General features: G+C 45.9%; 2 protein-coding genes across 4 annotated transcripts in view; one reads left to right on the top strand and one right to left on the bottom strand.

Annotated features, from left to right (window-relative positions):
- ZNF831 (zinc finger protein 831) overlaps positions 1-23,463 on the bottom strand; it is a 1,263,335-nt gene that overhangs the window by 101,543 nt on the left and 1,138,329 nt on the right. The gene's annotated exons all lie outside the window — the stretch shown is intronic.
- LOC138580474 (uncharacterized) lies at positions 13,356-16,514 on the top strand. Of its 3 annotated transcripts, XM_069651049.1 has the most exons (3): positions 13,356-15,375; positions 15,469-15,579; positions 16,060-16,514. In XM_069651049.1, the coding sequence occupies exon 1, from the start codon at positions 13,424-13,426 to the stop codon at positions 14,636-14,638; it is 1,215 nt and encodes a 404-aa protein (XP_069507150.1). In that variant the 5' UTR covers positions 13,356-13,423; the 3' UTR covers positions 14,639-15,375; positions 15,469-15,579; positions 16,060-16,514. The 3 variants fall into 3 exon arrangements, with proteins under 3 accessions (XP_069507150.1, XP_069507148.1, XP_069507149.1); XM_069651047.1 differs by having other exon boundaries at positions 13,356-15,579; XM_069651048.1 differs by lacking the exon at positions 16,060-16,514 and having other exon boundaries at positions 15,469-16,053.

A 23,463-nucleotide genomic window follows, 5' to 3' on the forward strand; every position in this document is an offset into this window, starting at 1 on the left:
GAAACTTTGTGCGTTCTCTTGAGCGATGCTTATGTGTTTTCTAGGTGGCCAATGTCAATTGTTTGTATGGTTCTCTTTGGTGTTAAGTAGAGCATAGAGTTGTGTTGGTTTATTTGTTGTGTTTAGTGTGGCGTTTATCTAAATTTGGTGTAAACCGATATCACGTTCAAATGTGTCATCCAACAAGGCTGGAGAAGGAATTGTTAAGAGATGGTTATAGTTGCCACACCTTGCCCAGTCAACTACTCAATAGCCACCAAAGAGAACCTTGTTGGCCCTTACAAAAATGAAAGACGTTGCATTTATATGGTTATGCCTATGCAAAACACGATGTCTCCCTCTTGCACTCTTTGATATTTGGTGATGTTATGGTAAGTCATGCACTGTCAGGAAATGCTTTGCCAGGGCACACATTCTGAGCCTACGGTGTAGATCCGGTTGCCAAGGACCTCCCTTCTGACTGCCCACCGACACCTCACAGACACACCAACCATAGCGCCACGCAGACTTACATGGAACATAGGATCAATCTACAATGCAGCTGGACATGCACCGAGAACTGGCAACTGACCGCGCCAATCACACACCACATCGCAATCAATGCATTGCTATGCTGGCAGGAATCAAGGCAAATGTGAACTGTCTGTACATCCTTTCATATTTTGTTTTAAAATGCACCAACTGCTGCTGACACGAGTTACCGCAAACATTCATTGAGGAGGAATGGGAGGAGAGCCGTGCAAGTCACTTTGCCCTGGCTCTGCAAAGTCTCTGAAAGTGCCACTCCCTCCCTACACCACAGTCTCGGGTCCAGTTGTGCCCCCTTTGAGCCCAGCTCATTCGATAAAGGGCTGCCCTGGGGACCTCTTACGGCACCACCTTCATCTCCACCTCGCTGCAGGCATAACCGAGCCAAGGCGCACTAAGTACCATTAAGTACTGTTTGCTGTTCTTGCTGGAAGCCCTGCTCTAACTAAAGGAAATTGCTTTACACCTACGATTACTCTGCCGTGCAAACGAGGAACAATTCGTCCAGGAGGACGTCTTTGCAGGCGGCACCAGTTTTGCCTGACTTCCTACCAACAAGGAACTTCCTGAAGGAGGTCCCGCCCACTCTGCTTGCGTGACACGTATCTCGCTGGCCCCTCCTTTCCCTCTACAAATACTATCATCTTGGCGCAATCGCGCCGCGCACTAAGTACCATTAAGTACTGTTTGCTGTTGTTGCTGGAAGCCCTGCTCAAACTAAAGGAACTTGCTTTACACCTACGATTACTCTGCCGTGCAAACGAGGAACAATTCGTCCAGGAGGACGTCTTTGCAGGCGGCACCAGTTTTGCCTGACTTCCTACCAACAAGGTGATTACACGGCCAAATCTTTTTGTTTGTCCTGAAACTTATTTAGACTTCCTTGCCTCGTTTTTATTTGGACTATTTGGACTCCTTTTGACATTCTTGGACTCAAGCTGAGTTATACTTGTTGTGGCTTTAGACATTCTATTTTATACTAAGTGTGTATTTGTTTCTCTTTTTATTTAAGGAACTTCCTGAAGGAGGTCCCGTCCACTCTGCTTGCGTGACACGTATCTCGCTGGCCCCTCCTTTTCCTCTACAAACACTGTCATCTTTGCGCACTCGCGCCGCGCGCTAAGTTCCACTAAGTACTGTTTGCTGTTCGCGGTGCGCGGCGCAAGTTGCGGGTCATTATAATCTCTTTTCTATTTTTTTTTTTTCGTTTCTGAATACTTATACCGTCCTCTCTAAATGCTCTTCTTGTATTTTTTGGTATCATTTTTTTTAACCTAACTAGATATTGTCTGGTGTGACTTAGTTGCTGGTGCTTAAAAACTACAAGTGATATTGTGTACTACCTGAATCCTTGCATCAGCAACCATTTTCAATCGATAAATATCTAATAGGCTCCCGACCTCTATTTCCTCAGGTACGTGATATTTGTCCTACATTTATGGCCTCTCTCTGTGACATGCCTAAATCAAAAATGTCCTTAAAGTCAGGGATGCCCACGATTGGTAACGGACCTTATGATATTCTTCCCTTGTTATCTCGAAAAGTCTTCCTAGCTAAAAGACTCAAAGAGAACCAGGAAAAGAAAAAAAGGTCCATATCTTTGACCGTTGACATTCGTTCTTTTTGTCAAACTAATGGTGTAAGGTTTCAAAAGCCACTCTGTAACATCGCATCCACCACCCCGAAAACATATATAGCGACTCCTTCGACTACTGTTGCAATGCAGAGTGAATTAACTGTACAAAGTGAAATTAACGTGCCATACATTTCTTCTGAAATTGCGACGGGTAAGGAAATTGCTGATGCTTCTATTGTTTTAGCATGCAAATCTGGTGAAATACATGTGTCCCAACTATCCAGAATACTTCCCCAAACACTAGTGAACTTACCACCGACAAACCCACCATTATGTTCAGTTCAGGCCCAACACTTACTTAGAAAGGAATACGAAAAATACATTTCCACAGGTGAAATAGATGCCGAGAGTTTTGAATTTTTTAACTCCTCCCCACCTCATGACACCAGTAATTCTGATGTGCAATACATCTGTTCAAACACTGGTGATCTAATACAATTAAATGATAAATCATGCAGATCCAGTCCTCCGTCCGTTCCATCGATCCCGGCTTCTCTAATTGTTTCACCAGTTCCTGCTTCTCCAAATAAGCCGGAAGACTCTGAAAAGCAAGAATTGTACAAATCTCCAGTAATGTTAGAAAAATCATCTAGTGGTTCCAACCGGTCCTCATCATTTGTAGCTCCCACCCCTAGACGTTCACAGTTTCAGGAAAATGCTGGTGGTCATCCATATTTCATACATGCTCCGCAAACTTTGAACAGAACTAATAGATTCTCTTTCCCGGAAGCTCCCGCTCTTAACAATACCTTGACAGCTATGAACACAGCTCTTTTGTCATTGGCCAAACTTTATGAAAATCTAGATAGCAAAATACAATACCAAACTGAACGCATGTTACAATCTCATGATTATATTGTTCATGAAATAGGTTTAAAGTCTCAAATGGATGACAAGTCATTGGTTAAGCATCTTGAGCCTTTAGATGGTAAAATACATCACCTCACTGAACGCATGATAAAATCACACAATCATATTATCTGTGAGATGGGTTTAAAGACGCAAATAGATGCTAAGCACCTTAGGTCTCATATTGATCAAGGTACTCAAACCATCTGCACTGCCAAAGCCTCTTTAAAGACTTTAGTACCATTTGTGCCTGTGACTCTTACTCCTCATTCTGCTAATGTGTTTACTGATGTTTCCAGGAAAACCTGCTTTGTCTACCCATGTTTCTGAAGCTATTGTCATATGTGATTCTCAACAAGCTTGTGGGCAATCTGTGAATGCGGTATCTGAGGTCTTTGCAAAACCTGGATTGTCCAATCTTGCTTCTGAAATTGTCGCTGTTGGCAATCTGCAATATGCCCCTAGGTCAGATGTAGACGCCGATCAGAGCAAAAAGTGGCAACTAATTTAGCTGCTATGTTTCTTGGCTTTAAACATGCGGTTTCGAGCCTCAAAAATGATGCCTTGCTATCGAATTCAGCTCAAACCTCCGACAGACTGCTTTTAAATATCAAACATAAAAAGGTTGCAAGACTAATAACGGCAGCAAAGAAAAAAAGACGCTTACAACTTAAACACGTTGTGGAGGGTCAAACAAAAGCACCCATATCTTATAAGCCTCTGGATGATCTTTTGGCGGCTTCCGCCTCAATGGCGTCGGAAAAAGCCCCTAATCATACCCACAATCAAATCATGAAAAATATTCTGCTGCCTACACCATTGATTAATACAACTCATCCCATGAGCTTTGCAGGAATGCTCCCTTCAATTGATGCTGCAAATGGCACTCAACAACGAGAAATTGACTTGCTTGTTGATAGTCGCTCAGTGCAAGTTGCAACACCATCTGACACAGAGTGTACCCTCCAGGAGCTTCGCATTGAAATACGAACATCATTTGCAAACTATAAAAGAGAAAACGAAAACATCAAGCAGCTTATGCTACAATCATGTCCTGGTGTGACTAATGAGTCCACAAATTTGATACAAAGCGCATATCCCAATGTTAAACAACTCTTGAGGGGTCCGATCTTGCAAGGTCGAGAACAAGAAACTGCATCTTTGAGCTTACGGAAACCACCAGTTGAGGGTCTGAATTCATCTTTTCATAATGAATCTGGACCTTCAATTACTGCATCTAAGAATCAAACACAATTTAAAAAACATCATCGATTGTTAATCAAATGCAGAGACTCTGGGCCTCATTACAGGTTAGGCGGTGGACCAAGGTGCTACTAGCACCTTGGTCCATGCCGGTAAATTACCGGAAAGGGGAATTACCGCCCTACTCCAAGGTTGGTGGGGCGGTAATTCCCCCTTCCACCATTCCCCTTCCCCATTCCCATTTTTGCCCCATAGGGCATAATGGGAATGGGGAAGGTGCTAATTACGGTACCGCAAATTTGCGATGCCGTAATTAGCACCAAGGTCCCTTTGCGGGTTGGGTTTTAACACCTGCAAAAAGCAGGCGTTAAATTCCCCAACCCGCAAAGGGACCGCGTAGTACGGCGGTAAGGGTTAACGGTCACCGTTACCATTAACGGTGACTGTTAACCCTTACCGCCGTCCCTGTAATGAGGCCCTCTCCCTTTAATAGGTACGTTCTGAATCATGCAAGTATTTTGAACATTTGTGCTGAGATCACAGCCTTGGAAGATTTAACCTCTGTGGACATTGATCTTGTTGAGTTTACCAACCCTTCAGACCTCTCTGAGGCACGATTGTATATTCGATCGGGTGTCATACTCAACACTCTATGGCTAGCCCGAACAGCCTTTTATAACATAGGGTTTATTCTCACTCAAGACCCTTCGATGAAGGTTCAGACTATGGCTACATCTACCTTGCAGCAGTCAAGAATTTATGGCGACAAAACCTCTGTCCATCTGAATCCTGAATCAAATTCTTATAAAGCATGGGTGAACCAAGATTGTATTCAATCATCGTAACAATCCCAGTTAGATGAACATATTAGCCTACTTTCCTGGAATACTAGAGGTTTTAAGCATCTCATCAATAGCAGTAATTTCGATATCCTAAAATATGATATAATTGTCCTCCAGGAAACCTGGCTAAGCTTTATTCTAACATGGGACTCATATGAAGTATATTTAGTGCCTGCGATTATTACTCTTGTTGGCAGACCTATGGTGGGCCTTCTAACTGCCTTTCGAAAAGATCGAGACTTTGCAATTATTTCACAGCAGTCTCCATCACCCTGTTTCCAAATTATAAAGTTCAAACGAAATGCAATTGTATGTGCAATTGTTAACATCTACTGGGGTAAAAAACACCTAACATCAGATGAATTTTTCAATAATCTTAATAATACTTTAGACCAACTATCACAAGATACATCTATCTTGGAAATCTTCATAATGGGTGATTTAAATACGCACTTAATAAATGGTTCAACATCTCCATCTACCCAGACACCTGATGAACATCATTGGTCAACGCTAATGCAAAGCAGGAACTTTACAATGTTAAATGGCACAATTCCAGGTGATGTTCCTCACAGACCCACCTGGCATAATGAGGGTAGTCATTCCACCCTGGATTATATATATGTCAACGATCAGCTTTTCTCTAATATCATCTCTTTAAAAATTAGACAAACTAAAATGAGCGATCATAGCCAGTTAGTTGTAACTTGTAGATGGCCAATTTTGATCTCGAGAATCTATAACTCAAACTTTACGAACCTCCAAGTTAATACTTCGGGAAATCGCATCAAGTGGTCTAAAGCCAAATTGCTTTGTCTTAAGAGAAAGCTGTATAACACATACAGTGTTTCCACGGTGGATGACAGCCCCTGTTATGTACATGCTATGCAACAATTCTCATCTGATTCCCGAAATGTCAAGGGTTCTCGTGTAAAACACCTCCACACCTTTGACACCAAGGTAAAAGATAAGAAGACTGTATTAAGAAAGCAGGTGAGAAGGTTACTAAAAGGGTCGCTAGAACCTTTTGCTAGTAACCTTGAAGAAATAAAATGATTAAAATCTGAATATAAAAGATGGCTATTTAGTCGCCGAGCGCTTCAATATCAGCGCGATGGCGAAGCCATGCTGAGGCAAATAATGTCTAAATCTTCAGGGGGAATATGGGCACTTCTGAATTCTGCTTGTAATCAACATCAAATTACACTTCAAATCAATTCCATCTCTGAAAGCAATTGGGAAGCTTATTTTACTAACATATATAACTCCCCGTTGCCTGATGTTAGGTTGGAATGGAATAAAATTGTTGGTAATCATGAAATACACTTCAACCAGGAAGATATATTACATTGTATAGCCAAATTAAGCACGTCAAGAGCAACAGGACCTGATAGCCTACACAATGCACAAATCAAACAGGATAAGGAATTATGGTCTGAAATATTATATCTCATCTTCAAAGAAATTATGAGCTCGGGGAAACTGCCTCATTCCTGGCAAACATCTGTGATTTTCCCCATATATAAAAAAGGTGATCGAACAAACCCTTCATCCTATAGACCAATCACCCTGTTGGATTGTCCAGGAAAACTTTTTGCTCGCTTGGTTCAGAAGGAGTTCAACAACTGGTTAGACAGTTTGAACTATAGACATCCTTACCAGACGGGCTTTATTCCTGGATTAGTCACGGCCATTAACCTGACAGTCTTGCAAGCCATTATTAGGCATGGGAAAGACTTGAAAAAACCTACTTATGCTGCTTTTGTTGACTTCAAGTCTGCTTTTGATCTTGTTCCAAGAGAACTGCTGTTTAAGAAGTTATTAGACCTCAAATGTCCTTGGTACATACTAAAATGGATTGTAGAATTCCACTCTAACACATCCATACAAATCAGGCTAAACAATATAGGCTTATTGTCTGCATCGATAAGTACGGCTCGCAGTTTGAAGCAGGGGCGCCTTCTGGCATCTGCCTTATTTAATTTTTTCATCTGGGATATTGGAAACGGGTTTTCAAATGTCATCACCGATCTGTGAAGCTTCAAGAAGCGCGAATTAATCGGCTTCTTTATGCGGATGACATGGTTCTCATCTCTCAAACACCAATTGGTTTACGCAATATGCTAAATGTCATAGATATTTATGCTAGTAAAAATTGCATTAGCATCAATCTTTTGAAGACCCAAGTTATCCAATTTGGTGAAAGAAAGAACCAAAAGAGTAAACAATGGTGCCTGTAAAAAGTGGCATTGAAAGTCGTACACTGTTACATCTATTTGGGTACTTGAGTTAATTATGATATCTCGGACAAACCATACGAGGAGCATCTCCTGATAAAACAAAAAACAGCTCTATCTCAGATGTCATTGATTCGCAAAAAGTATTGCAAATTCTCAGTTAAACCATTAATTGTATACTTTAAACAAAAATACATACCCACTATACTGTATGGATCGGAGTCTAAAAAATGTCAACCTTATTCCTACTGGTTGAAATTTGAAAGTAGATATTGGAAAAGGTCACTGATGTTGCCTATGTCGGAATCCATGTGTGTCATCAGACATCAGTTGGGTTTGCTCTCATTTTATGCAATATATAAGTGGAAAATCTGCCAACTTTTTAGGAAATGCATAATGACAGAAAACAAGAATGGATTGCTTCTCATGTTGTCTAATTATTTAATACATTCTAATGATAAATTTGCAAAGATCTGGCGCTCCTTTGCTTACAAAATTTTGAATGGTGCTAATATATCTCATGAACTATTAATTGAGAACCCTGATAAAGCAAAATCTAAACTTTGGAAGCATGATTGGATTAAAACAAGAACGGCCTGCCTGTCATTGCAAAAATTTAATCAAAACCCATTTAATCATAAATGTCTCGGTCAAACTGAAAAATACTTGATACAATCTCCGAGCCCGTCTCAGCGCTCTGATTTCCTGAGATTCAGGCTAAATACGTGGCCTACAAGGGAAATAATGGCAAAATGGAGTAGAATCCCAAAGGAAAATATCCAGTGTCGCTTTTGTATGAAAGATAATGAGACATTGAAACACTTAGCGGTGGAATGTGAAGCTTTATTGCCTGCAAGAATATTGTATTTTAAACACTTATTTGATACTAATCATACACTATACAAGGATGATCTATGGATAAAATTGTTTGTGGGAATGTCTAAACCCTTAAGATATGCTATTGTAAAATACCTTAATCAACTGATGCCTAAGGCCATTAACAAATTTGGAGTGGATGAAACATCAACGGTGAATCAAACATGAATTAATTTTTCTATATCTCAAAGTTGAATGCAATACAATGAACCATCCCAAAATTTGTTTTGTATGTTAGTACATGTTGATTATCTTTAATGTAAATAGAAATAACTTGAATGTGAATAATGCATACGATCTAGCTATGTCCATATTTGGGTGTTTTATTTTATTGCTGTAATGTTTTAAATGAATTTGTTTACTTTTTTTATTTGCTTATTATTTTCATCTGTAATGTTGAAAGGTTAGATTAACCTCTAACCAAAACAACAATAAAAAAAAAATAATAATAAATAACCAAGCCAACGACTGATAAATTGGGGCAAGCAGCGCATGAAAAGGCCACCCACTCCTTACTCTAGTTAAATAAAAGAAGAGACTGGGGCAGTATCCAGCAATGTCGTCATCTGATTCCCCAGCCCTATACCACTTTCAGCTCGGGACTGTGTCACCTTTCTGTGCCAGGGCAGTTCCAAGCCATAACCATTGAATGTTACTCTTTGGAAAAATGGGGCACATGGCTCCCAGGCTGGCCTCCTCCATCAAGTAGTACAGCTCCACCAGTAATCCCACATTCTGTGTGTGTTGCAGGGCCTGACAGTTCGAATTAGAAAGACCTCTCTGTGTAGTCACAGATCGGTCTTTCTAAATCCTTTTTTTTGTTTGTTTCATTTTTTCATAAAAGGTCATTTACCCTAACACGGCTTTTCATGGTAAGAGATTGTACCCATTTCTTTCTCTACTGAGTCCTTATCTGACTCTTCCCCAAAAAGGTAAATACGGTATGCAGTAATAAAATCGCAGCAAAATGTCGCCTTTACAAAAAATCGTGGCAAAAATGCCATGGTTTGACCCGGTAAAGTGTAATTTATTATACCATTTAAGAGGAGCAGGGGTTGCAGGGATGTCCCCCTGCTCCCCTTAAATGGTATAATGGGACTGGGGGTTGCGGGGGTGTACCCCGCATCCTTTACATGGATTGCGGTGCCAAAACCATGGCTTTTTTGCCACAATTCTTTGTGGAAACAGCCATTTTTGCCGCAATTTTAACACATGAACCATAAATACTGAATCTGTCCACTTACAGGCCCTAAATCAGGGTACACCACGGGTCCAGATTACCTGCACGGCCCATGGTGTGGGCTTCACAGGTGGGTAATAGCCTTTTGAAATTCTAGTAGAGTATGGCCTACTGTATCGCTGGACTAATCTCTCTACTGGGAACCCTATGTAAAATCCATCACCATGGAACTTATTACTCGTTTGTCAGTGTGGTAAAAACAATGGCAGTAATGGAAATACTGCCCCTCGCCCCTCCCCCTTCGCTAATTCTCACTTCAGAGGAAAAGTGGAGGAGAAACCTCCAGCTGGAAATCTTTCTACCATATTACCTCCAAAACATGGAAGATTTACAGTGTGTAGAATTACTGCTGGCAGCACAGTAAATCATCCAAATCCCCAATAGAGCCCTATGGGATTCCATAAATGGGGACTTACAGAGCCAACCCGCGACTCATAATCTAGTGGATTTACCGCACTAATGAGAGACCTCCTATTAAGAGTGAGATTAAACATAATAAATACAAAAGAGATAGCCCTAGAGAGGAAATTAATATCCCGAAGCGAAGCCAACTGCAGATTCTGCGGTTCAGACGGAATTGTTGAAACCCTTGTCCATTGGGTCACCACTTGTCCGAAGTTGACAGGCCTACGCACCATTTATTTAAAGAAGACACAAAAGATTGACTATATTGAACTTGATCAGAACTGGTGGGAATGGATGATAATGGGAGAGAATACTAGTTTATGCCTCCAAGTCCTTAAGTTTACTGAAGCTATATCACAAAAGGCTGGAATTGGATATCTCCTCCGAAATAAGGACCGATTGTTGTAAAGGAATCTCCTGTCTCTTCTTCATTTCTTCTCTGTTCTCCTCGTCTTCTCTCTTGTCTTGTGTTCCTTCTCATCACCTCATCTTTTTCTCTATGATTTTTTCTAACCCCACTACTTTTTAGTTAAAATGGTTTTATTTAGGAAGTAAATGGAAAAGGGGAATTGAATGTAAATGGTTAATTTAACTTGTCATGATATATATTGACTATGTTAAACCAATAAAGATTTATAAAAAATAAAAATAAAAGGAGTAATAAAAGGAGTGACGATAAGGGTATTGGAGTTTAACTCCTGCCACACTTGAAATTAGGCCTTTTGTCCCTACGAATAAGTGATGAGTGGGATATGGAAATAGCCATATATGGTTATGTTACTGCCTGTCTCAGAGAGCAAGGACTGCTGTTTCCAAAACCAGGCACGACTTCACATCTAAAAGAAATCCTGGGAAGAAGTCAGCAAAGCATAAATGTAAAAGCACTCAATGCTGGGTGGTACCCAGAATGTTTGAATAAATTCAACCTTGTAATTGGGATCTGGGCTTCCCCCCACCCCAAGCTGCAAAAACCCTTACAAGAGGAGGTTCACTCTAACATTTTAACACCTGGAGACAAGTCCCTCATCACAGAGGACCTTGTCAAGCCAAAGACTCCTCGTGAGGAGGCAATGCCTGAACCTGCAACCTGCCATCACCCTCCCTTAAAGTATAGCTCATTCAAGGCACCAATTGTAGCAGACTTCCCATTACCGGATATAGGCCAAATGCTTGGTGCTGTCTTCCTCGGATCCAATAGGACCAGTCAGGTTGAAAGCCCTCAAGCACTCCCGCCCTCAGGCAGTCATGCTCTCTCGACCCTGTGTGACAGGCGACGGAATCTGAACACAGGTGACTGACATACTGGATGTTCAACCTGCAGTAGACCGAAACCTGAAGCTTTTCAACAAAGTGAACATCAGTACACCACCGACCTGAACTGCCTCTGCTGGACAACATCTGCACCGAACTGGGACGGTCCACCACTAATCAGCTTCACCAGTTCTTATTTCTTCAGCAAATTTCATCCCAATGGCTTCATAGCTGTGCTCCTAAATTATGCTGTGACTGCCAGCTGGTCTGCCATGTGCATCGGAAACACCAGGAATTATCTGATCAATCTTGGATCTTGCAGTTAACTCTATACCCCATCCCCACCCCCACCCTTCCATTCCTCAACTAACCTCTCTCTAAGTAAAATCTTGCAATCTTACATTCCGTTCACGCCACTCAGGCAACCCACAAGTTCTAGTATACCTAACACAATCTTCCCCTACCCATTTTCTATCAACAACCAAATGTATTAATTTATTTTGATTTTTCCCAACTCTATTTATTTCCAAATGATACTTCACATTGCAGGGCCTGCCCTTATGGCTAACCAGCACCTTCCTTTGACCCACCACAAAGAACCAAGAGTTTTCTTATCGGCACACAGGTAACGGGTACCTTTAAAAAAAGAATTGTAAAGCGTGAACCTAGCTTGAGAGCAGCAAGGGCTGTACAAGGTTTTTGTAGCTAGCGTTTGAGCTGGCATCTTTTAACAGTAGCGCCGTACTGTGAATTGCGTTCTAACCATCCATTGGGATTAGTCGGAATTGTACCAAAATGTCGCTCTCATTTGTGCATCCCCGTAATCACTGCGGCTTTGGGGGCACAAAAAATTAGGGCAATATTTACTGCGCCCAAGCAGAGTAGAGGTTCCAGGGGTGGCCCCTGCTCTACTTGGGTGCTGTAACCGGAGTTGGGGGGTGCGGGGGACAACAAAGAAAATAAAAAAGAAAGAAAAGCACCCTGCGCCGTCAGCTCTAACTCACGATAGTGGGAGGAGCTTACGCTGCAGGGATAGAAGCGTGTATGTGGCACACACAGAAGTGTGCCACCGTAAAGGTAAGTGGGGTAGGGGGGGTTGGTAAGGGAAGTGCGGGCCGGGGATGCGGGCTCAGTGATCGATCTGATCACTGCGCTGCGCCGTAATTGGCATCGACATTTTGGTCTGCGCAGTTACGGGCGGTGCAGTGATCACATAGATTCGGATTAGTCCATGTTCAGATGCTGTTGGAAAAGTCACATCTGACCTGCACTCATCAATACAACAGGTTTTCCTGCTACCCGACTACCCTCCTACCAATATTTGAACAGAGCCATGTGCAGCGAAGCCAATATTCTTTCAAGGTAATTCATAGAATTTCGCAGAAAAGTGTCGCAAGCGGCTGGCGCAGAGTGTCCGCGTGCGATTGACTGCGCCAGGCACGTGCGATAAAACCGATTTCCGCGCACAGCGTATTCATGGATTTCATGCTCCCAAACCAGCCGTGGCGCAGAGTATCGCAGCGACCCTGCAGCAGCGCCAGTAACGCCCCCAAGAACGCCCTCGCGCAAGGAAAAGCCAGCAAAATCGCTAAATCATCGCAAAGGGCTGCGCTAACTCTGGACCAGTTTACAGGGCAGCCAAACAAGGAACGCAAAGCGGGTAACGTGCATATCAGGGGTACACGTGAAGTCATACACGCGATTAGCCAGGGTACATGTATTACAGGGGTACGCGGGAAGTTTAACACGCGATTGGCCAGGGTACGTGTATTACAGGGGTACGCGGGAAGTTCAACACGCGATTAGCCAGGGTAAGTGTATTACAGGGGTACACGTGAAGTCATACACGCGATTAGCCAGGGTACGTGTATTAAATGGGTACGCGGGAAGTTTAACACGCGATTGGCCAGGGTACGTGTATTACAGGGGTACGCGGGAAGTTTAACACGCGATTAGCCAGGGTAAGTGTATTACAGGGGTACGCGGGAAGTTCAACACGCAATTAGCCAGGGTACGTGTATTACAGGGGTACGCGGGAAGTTTAACACGCGATTAGCCAGGGTACGTGTATTACAGGGGTACGCGGGAAGTTTAACACGCGATTGGCCAGGGTACGTGTATTACAGGGGTACGCGGGAAGTTCAACACGCGATTGGCCAGGGTACGTGTATTACAGGGGTACGCGGGAAGTTTAACACGCGATTAGCCAGGGTACGTGTATTACAGGGGTACGCGGGAAGTTTAACACGCGATTAGCCAGGGTAAGTGTATTACAGTGGAATTACTGGAAATAATTCTTCACAACAGTTACTTTAGATTTCAGGGCCAATACTATGTACAATCATCAGGTACTTCAATGGGGTCGGCCATGGCTCCGGTTTATGCTAACACCTACATGTATAAATTTGAAAAAGAAAACGTGTTGGACCACCCATTTTGGTCATTTAAAATCTTGACCTGGAAACGTTATATAGATGATATCTTCGGTATCTGGTGTGGTACACGAGATGAATTGGATCTTTTTTTGGAACATCTGAATTCAGTGAACAACACAATCAAATTCACAATGGAAGTAGGGGACCCTTCATTACATTTTTTGGATGTGAGCTTACAGATCAAAGAGGGTCACATCGACACCACGGTGTACCATAAACCAACAGACGTGAATAATCTTTTACATTTCAGCAGTTTCCATCCTAAACCCATGCTCAAAAGCCTACCATTCAGTCAAATGTTAAGATTGAAGAGAATTATCTCAGACCCAGCAGGCCTTGACTCAGAATGTTCATTTCTAGTTGAACGATTTGGATCTAGGGGGTATCCAGATACTATCACAGGAGAAGCCCGCAACAGATCAGAGACCTTCACGAAGGAACAACTACGCATCCCTAAAGTCAAGGATAAGTCCACACCGCTACTCTACATTTCAAAGTACTCACGACAGAGTTTCCAAATCAGCAAAACTCTGCGTAAAAATTGGACCATACTACACAATGATCCCTCTCTCCTGAAATTATTTCCCAAAGCACCAATGATGGCCTTTAAACGTGGACATAATCTCAAAGATAAACTAGTGAGAGCGGAAAGACCTCCTAAAGACAAACAACTTGTACTGAGTACCATAAAGAAGGGTACCTTTCCCTGCTTGAACTGTACGAACTGTAACAATGTTATAAAAGGTGAAACGATATCTCACCCACAAACTGGGAAGAAATTCAAAATCAGAGACTTTTCCACCTGCCTCTCCGCAGGTGTCATCTACTCATTGAAATGTCCCTGTGGTAAATTATACATAGGACAAACCACAAGACCCGTCAAAGAAAGATGGTCAGAACACAAATCCACCATCAGATGTAAGAATCTCAGATCCCCAGTGGCAAGGCACTTCATCGAATTCCAACATACGATTGCACAAATTAAATTTCAAGTCATAGAAATTGTCAAACGTCCACACAGAGGTGGCAATTACCAATCCCTGTTGTCACAGCGAGAGAAGTACTGGATCCACACACTTGACACTTTGCAACCTAAGGGTCTGAATGATGAATTCTCTTTGAGTTGCTTTCTATAGTGAATTGTGAAACTCACATGTTACATCGCCAACTACTATACACAAGTGTCAGTATCCCGGACCTTAAAAAAAATTTTTTTTCTTTGTCATTACAAGTGTTGTGACTTTGATGTTTTCTTCAAGGGAACTGTATTTTCCTATGTTTGACTTGCCTATATTCACTTAAATGTTTGCACCTGTTCACGAATGACCAATTGAACCATCTCTCCATTCGTTCGAACCTTGTATGAGTAATAGGCTACATCGCAATCTTTTATCCCCTTGCCATTGAATTATACTTGTCTCACTATATAATGAGTAGCCTCATGACTCTACATGATTTGTTTTGGACTATTAAGAGTAAACTGCATGTACCATTTGTGTTATCTATCATGACTGTAACGATTATTGTACTATTCACAAATTTCTGTTCCATTAGAACCAAAATTATAAAATGCGTTGCGATGGTGAACACCAGAATTCTTATGTTTCATTATGGAACATATTAACTCTACTTTTCTTATTTATCCTGATCTCTGGTCAGTCCCTATGAGTACGCTTGCACTATGCGCCATTGCATGATGGCCTCCATATTCCTCACTCACCGGCTTCTATGCCCTTTTCTATGTTTATTATTTAGTTTCCTTTCTACGTCTGACGGCGTGTCCCCAGCACAGCTCGTTACCTAGGTTACGACCGCGCGGAGCCACTGCCTGCCGGTTTCAGTTTCCACTAACAGTGTTCCCCGCACTGTACAGGTAAGCTACCGCTACTTGGGTCCCTTTGCCCGGTTGGGAGACCCCAGGTTTATTTTTCTCCAGTATAACAGAAATGTATATGTCCCCACTTAGGTGCCAGCAGTACGTGTCTCTTTGCAGATGCCCTGCATCGTATAATTGTTTCGAATACTTGTTGACCACACGGATGCCCCTGTTGCCTTGGCTACTCGTCCCGCAACTCGAGTGAGTGCATTCTTTAAAACCAATTCCGGTTTATTTTAAGTATTATTTATTTTATTCAGTAGCGCTCTTTTGGAGTTATTCTTTCTCCGTCCACAGGAGGGGTATGGTTTTTTCTTAAACACGCTCCCCATATTGACTCAGCTTTTTCACTATTCAAGGGTGGTCCTTGCTATTTAGAACCCACTACCGCTTTTGGCTTATCTCGATCTGTCTGACTCTTCATCACGCCATTTTCTAGATCCCACCATGTAGGTGGATCTCACACAATACATCTCCTTTGTTATGTGTTTAGCTATTAGTATAGAGTGTTTCTCTTTGATCTGTTAGTTCACTCTTTTCACCATACTAGATCTCCAGTATTCTGCTCTTCACCATCTCGCTAGCATCCCGAGTTATGTACAGCTTGTCAGTCAGTCCTTGACTGTTATGGAAATAAAATAAAAGATTTTACTTTTTGTCTCCTTGAAATGTTGTCAACAGTTCAATTGGGCCCTTATGAAGAAGAGGTTACCCTCGAAACGCGTCGGCCACTCCACAATTGGACAGCATCACCTCTCCATCATTTATTGCTTCTTCGCAATTTGTTTTAATATGTTAAACGTCACGAATTACTTTGTACAACAGAATGTGCCTTTTGGCAAATTTTGTTTTCCTCTTTGCCAAATAAATTGTTATATGCTCAACTAACAAACTGCTGTTATATATCTATATCCATATATTTGAAGGCCCTATGTGGCATCAGTAAACAGTGTGCAGGGGACGGGAGGGCCCCACTTTTTGGGTCCTCTTCTATTTTCTCTTTTCTGATTTAGGCTTTGTGCCAAGGCCTTTTTTCCTCCCCCGCACCTTTAAATTCTTAAACCAGCTCTTCTGTACATATAATGATGATTTGAATTTCTATATCAATTGTTACCAGGTGTGCACCACTGTCAGCATTTTTGTACGCGGGAAGTTTAACATGCAATTAGCCAGGGTAAGTGTATTACAGGGGTACGCGGGAAGTTTAACACGCGATTAGCCAGGGTACGTGTATTACAGGGGTACGCGGGAAGTTTAACACGCGATTGGCCAGGGTACGTGTATTACAGGGGTACGCGGGAAGTTCAACACGCGATTGGCCAGGGTACGTGTATTACAGGGGTACGCGGGAAGTTCAACACGCGATTGGCCAGGGTACGTGTATTACAGGGGTACGCGGGAAGTTTAACACGCGATTAGCCAGGGTAAGTGTATTACAGGGGTACGCGGGAAGTTCAACACGCAATTAGCCAGGGTACGTGTATTACAGGGGTACGCGGGAAGTTTAACACGCGATTGGCCAGGGTACGTGTATTACAGGGGTACGCGGGAAGTTTAACACGCGATTGGCCAGGGTACGTGTATTACAGGGGTACGCGGGAAGTTATACACGCGATTAGCCAGGGTACGTGTATTACAGGGGTACGCGGGAAGTTATACACGCGATTAGCCAGGGTACGTGTATTACAGGGGTACGCGGGAAGTTTAACACGCGATTAGCCAGGGTAAGTGTATTACAGGGGTACGCGGGAAGTTATACACGCGATTAGCCAGGGTACGTGTATTACAGGGGTACGCGGGAAGTTTAACACGCGATTAGGCTGGGTGGGTCCTCACAGGTGTTCCCTGTACACCCTCCACGGCCCCTGCAGGCAGCCTACAAAACAGGGGACTACCCTGCACACCTGCTCATGTCCCCCTGCACCCCCACCCCCCCAGCAGTGCAGGGGCAGCCTCCACCAGGCCCCCACTCATGTCTCCCACCACCCCCACCCTCCCGCCACCAGGGGCAGCCTCCACCAGGCCCCCACCCATGTCTCCCACCACCCCCCGCCACCAGGGGCACTCTCCACCAAGCCCCCACCCATGTCTCCCACCACCCCCACCAGTGCAGGGGCACCCTCCACCAGGCCCCCACCCATGTCTCCCAACACCCCCACCCACCAGCACTGTGGGGCACGTGGCCAGCAGGCAGTCAGGCAGCAGCAGATGGCAGGTGGGAGCGTGCTCAGGGCTCTGGGGGGCAGTAATTTCGCCTCCTGGCCAGGAGCGTGGTCTCTCGTGTGTGAACGCGTGGACAGCCTGATAGGTAGTGAAATCCCACACGTCAGCAAAGGCCCTTAGCGCGTAAACCCGTCAACAGCATATGCGCGCCTATAGTCACCTGCACGTGCAGGAAATTGTTGCGTGACACGTCCCAGTGTCAAAGCGTGTGATTGGTGAAAATGGATGTACACGTAGAAGTGACAAAGCGTGTGATTGGTGAAAATGGATCTACACGCAGGAGTGACAAAGCGTGTGATTGGTGAACGTACACGCCGCGTAAGTGACGCTGTACGTGTGGGCCTGTATATAAGGTACATGTAGAACACCATTTCCTTGTACGTGCTTTTCGTGGAGAGCGAGTGGGTGAAATCTGTACTTCTTGTCGTTTCACACGCGATTTACTTCCCGGCGTTTCCAGTTCGTATTCCCTGTTACCTCTGACAGCTTTTTCTCTTTTTTCTCTTTTACTGGTTTACCTGGGCCTGTTCCCTCAAACAGTGTCCCCTTCTACTGTTGTCCTGTCTTCTCAGACAGCGTACACATCTTCTTTTGGCGGGGGTTTAGCCAGCCAAACGCGCTCATTCTTCACGCTCTTTTACCTGGCAGACGGTGAGTCACGCACGTATCCAACTTCTGTGCTTGCCCCGTGTGTTGCCTACCCCTTCAGAGGTCATTCTAGGCTGCGTGTGACACGCATACGTTCATTCTTGTGTTACTGGGTGCCACAGCGTAGTGCAGGTTTTTCTTTCTGCACACGTGGTCTAGGAGGGGTTGCGTGCACGTCATCTCCCTTTTTTGGGCCTCCTGTGCGTTGCGTGACCCGTCATCTTTCCCCAGGGGTTACAATCAGCCGTGCTAGAGCACTAGGGTACAATTACCATCTGGTACCCAACCCCTTTGACCCCCAATTGCCCAGGACAATTGTCTACAGCCACTCCCATACGCACATTAATATCAGTGCCATGGCTGGGAGGCTGGGAGGCTGATGGAGCGACTAGAGCAGGCAACTGACTCCATCTGCCAGTCACACAGGGAGGACATGTTGGGGTCCAACAGGGACAGGCGGGCGGCACTGGCGACTCTGCAGGAGGCCATCTCCATTGAGTCCCAGGGCCACAGGGAAGCCCTGAGGCAGGAGCTCCTACACCTCAGGACGACTCTTGTTGAGCTTGAGGCTTCAACACACCAAAGGACAGAACAGCAGCTGGAGCGTCTCACCCGTACGCTCTCAGCTGAGATGCAGGCAACGAGGGCGGAGGTCCGGGCATCCCGTGAGTTGTTGCATGGGGACCTCCGCACACTCATCCTCCAGAACCAGACCTACCACACCCGCATGCTTGCAGCCATGGAGGAGCAGACTAGGGCCTTGCGTGGGCTGCCTCCCATAGTGCAACCACCTCCGGATGCAGCTGCACAGGGTGATAATAGCGACAGCAGTGACACTCCCACAATAGGGTAGCCGTGTGGGCCATGAGCCCATGGAGGTGTTTTATTTTCCCAGGATCCACGCAGGTGGGTTCTGGTGTGCATCCTGTCCTCGGACCTCCTGGGTGGCCTCCCCAACCCCCCCGGGCCCATCAATGGCCATTTTTGATTGTTTCTTATTTTTATTTTTATTTTGATTTCTTTTATTCCCAATTTTTTTGGGAGGATCTGTTGGCTCCGATCTGTTGGCTCCGATCTGTTGGCTCCGATCTGTTGGCTCCGATCTGTTGGCTCCGATCTGTTGGCTCCGATCTGTTGGCTCCGATCTGTTGGCTTCCGTGGTTCCTGTGGGCATACGCTGCATTGTGGCTGGGCACATGCAGGCTTGTAATGTATTTGGTTCAGATGCTTGGGTTTGAGTCACACACACCCCTCCTGCTTCCCGTTTCCATGGGCTTGCAAAGGGTGTGCCCAAGTGACAGTGAATTACACAGTGACGTTGGACTCCCATGAGCTGTGTGGCCAGTCTGTAGTCAATACTGTGTATACATTCCTAGTGCATATTGCTGTTGTGTTGTACACTGCATGTTGCATTGATGTGTAACTCTTCTTCTGTGTCTACCTCCCAATTTGCAGGTCCCTTCCTCAAGTCCACACAAGGACCTCTAGTCTGGCGATGGGGACCATGTTGGCAGCAGTGCTCCTACAACTCTACATGGCGCCAACACTGCACAGTTGGTAGTGGTGGGAGTGCAGGCATTTCCAGGTGGTGAGACTACTAATATGTTACATTTTTGATGTCATGTTAATGGTACTACGTGCTCAAGTATGTTGTTGGTCCGGCATTGCTGTGAGCATTTCAGGTGTTGCAGGTTTCTAATAGTGCCACTGTACATAGTGAGAGTGATGTCATGTTGTGGGGATTACTTTGTTTACCTGCAATTAGCATGACATGGCACGGTGTGTCGTGTGGCAGTGCTGGGGTTGGGTTGGCTGACATGGCACTGTCCTCTTGTTGCATTTTGCAAGTGGGCATTCATTTTAGCTGCTTCAATGTGTAACTTCACAAAACTGCATTGGTGGTGTCTGTGTGGGTAGGGATGCACACATTGTGACACTTCCAGGTGAACAATCTCAGGCTGACATGGAATTCCCGGTTCATTCTCCACACATTCAGGATCAGTGTCAGGTTGAGTCATCATTGATTGTCAGATGGAATGTGCCAGGGCAGTGTGCACTCCACAGGGGTGTGATTTCTATGTGAAGTAATTAGCCACTAGCTGTGTACGGGCTGCCTCCCCCCGTGCCCTTTCCCCTCCCATGCGCAGCGGCTGTGCATGTGGTTGGGGATGTGGGGCCACCACCATGTCCACGGCCAGGCCCCGGCGTGTTGCAACGTTGTGCAGGACACATGCTGCCACTATGATCCTGCACACTACTGGGGGAGCGTATAACAGCTGCCCGCCAGAACGGTCAAGGGAGCGAAAGCGTGACTTCAGCACTCCGAATGTGCGCTCCACTATGCCAGGGGGGTTGTAATGTGGGCTGTGTTAAATCTTACCTGGGGTGGCGTGGTGGGGTTCCGAATTGGCGTCATCATGTGGGGGCTGAGAGGGTAGGCACTGTCCCCTGTGGAGGTGGGGATTGGTATCATTTGTGAGGTTGTGACCTTGCTCAGTATCCAACATGCATGCATGTGCAGTGGCATACATACTCACCAAGCAGCCATGTATCGCCATGCCGCCCAGCTTCTAGGTCCCGGCTTAGGGTGGACATTCGGTAAATGAAGCTGTCGTGGGTGGAGCCGGGATAGTTGGCATATACTGAGGTGATGATTCCCTTGGCATTACATGCTACCTGCACGTTGATGGAATGCCAGTGCTTGCGGTTCCTATAGATGTGCTCAGATGCCCTGGGGGGACGTAGAGCCACATGGGTGCAGTCGATGGCACCTAGCACTTTGGGGAATCGTGCCACTGCGTAAAAATCCAGGGCGGCAGCATGCCTTTCTGCAGGTGTTCTGGGCAGGTATATGTGCCTGCGGACTGATGGGCGTGCAGTCATGATGTTCAAGACCTGGTGTAGGCAGCGTGACTGGGTGGCCTGTGACACCCCACCCACTATGGCACTTGTCCGCTGAAATGATCCAGTGGCTAAGAAGTGCAGTACATTGAGGACCTTCTCCAGGGGGCTGAGTGCTTGGGAGCACAGGGTGGGTGATGTGAGGTCATCCTCCCACTCAGTCACCAGGTCCAGTATGATGTGTGGTGGAAACCTGTACCTCCCATACACCTGGTCATCAGGCATCCCGAAAAGGCTGGTTCTGGGTGTGAATATTCTGGCCCTGACTATCCTCCTCCTCCTCCTTTGGTAGCCCACTGCCACTGCTGCTAGGAACGGTATGTTCATCCTGGCGTCTGAGCTTGTTATTGTTAAAGTCCGCAATTTATGCTTAGCGCGTGTTCTAGGCGAGCGTGTGACCCGCGCAGCCCTGGAATCCTGTTGCCAGTCCAATAGCGTGTGGAAATTCACACGCACCACGGGATACAGCGTGTGACCCGCGCAGCCCTGGAATCCTGTTCCCAGTCCAATAGCGTGTGGAAATTCACACGCACCACGGGATACAGCGTGTGACCCGCGCAGCCCTGGAATCCTGTTCCCAGTCCAATAGCGTGTGGAAAATCACACGCACCACGGGATACAGGTTCGCTGACGTACTTGCGTGTGTAAGTGGCCGCGCACCCATTAAATACACGTACATAGGCCAATCGCGTGTACGCGCACTTTTGTCCAATTACACGCGATGACACTCTGACGTGCAGTATCTCCACGTGTGCCCCGTCATCACGTCCTGAGTGGGGAACACCCGTGCGGGTCACGTCACAGACGCGCTTACGCGCTGAGGGACTCTGGTCCAATAGAATCGCGTATGCGTGCTGATGCGCTTACGCGCTAAGGGCCTTTCCTCGGATTTCACGCTGACGTGCAGGATTTTCACGTGCCAAATCACTCCGTATCAAGCTGGCCACGCGAAAACACACGGAAGCCCACGCTCCTGCCCAGAAGGCCGAGTTACTGCCCCCCAGTGCCCCGAGCAGCCTCCCACGTGCCATCTGCTGCTGCCTGCCTGCCTGCCTGCTGCCACCGTGCCCTGCCATTTGGTGCCTGCACATCAGCCATCTGCAGGGGTCCAGTTGCTGTGTCCACCCCTGCTGGAACTGAAGACTCCCGACTGGTATTACATCGCTCCACAGCCCAGCCCCAGGACCCAGTTGCCCACCCACATCTGCCTCTGGGGTTGCCATGTCGGGCACTTCCACATCTGGCACCAGTGGCAACCCCAGGCCAGAGGGGCAGAGGGGCACCAGCTTCACTGTCACCGAAGTTGGTGTCCTGGTGGAGCATGTCCTGGGGCAGTATGATGCCCTCTTTGGATCGTCCCGCGCCAGCAAGGAAGGACGGCAGAGGATCTGGGCCGACTGTGTGGTTGCCATCAACGCGGAGGGGGTGGCAACCCGCGACGTCCTGAAGATCAAGAAGCGCTGGGAGGACTTGAGGTCCAGGACCCTTGTGAAGGCCCGGCGCCTCGTGGAGGGTGGCCGGGGCCGCATGAGTACCATCCAGATGAGGGTCCTGGAACGCGTACGCCCAGCGCTCCACGCCCAGATCCTTGAGAGGGAGGCCCGTCTGGAGTTGAGCGGTAAGTGTCCATGCATTGCTGTGTGAGACAGGGCATGTTGCGGTGTGCTGGTTCTATGATACTTGCCTGTATGTGTGCCATAGCCCATGTATGCATGTATGTGTGCAGGGACATCATGGTAATGCATGTGCGACCAGTGATGTGTGATGCACATGGTTGTTGCATGTGTTGATATGCCGCATGGGGAGCCCTAATCAGATTATGAACATGAGAGCATGCCAGTCTCTGTACCTGAACATGGGTGGGGGTGAGGGATGGGTGCTGATGCCAGGTACATATATGGTAGCCATGTCTGTGTGCCTGACCTGCGTGTCTGTGACTTGTGCATGCCATGGATGCATGACACATGTGTGTGACAATGCAGAGATTCAGTAAAGCAGCAAAATTACCCTTGTATCCGCTGTGTTTGGTGTGTTTGGGGCCAGATGGATGTGACTGAGGTGATGTGTGTGCATGTGATGGGCATGAGGCATGATGCATGTGAGTTACATATCATTGAATGTTTCAAGAGTCCATTGGACATGCATGGAAATGTCCATGGCATGCACCATGCCTGTTACTGTGTGTGTTTTGCCTGGACTGGCCCATGTGTTGTGGAGGGACATGATGGAAGTGTACTTTGACAGTGGTGCTCATCTGCTATTGCTTCCTGTCTAGGGGACCATTGTACAGTGCCCTGATGCTTGTGTTCTTTG

Source organism: Ambystoma mexicanum, chromosome 3p (genome assembly GCF_040938575.1).
Source record: "Ambystoma mexicanum isolate Mex_15411 chromosome 3p, UKY_AmexF1_1, whole genome shotgun sequence".
Lineage (NCBI taxonomy): Eukaryota > Metazoa > Chordata > Amphibia > Caudata > Ambystomatidae > Ambystoma > Ambystoma mexicanum.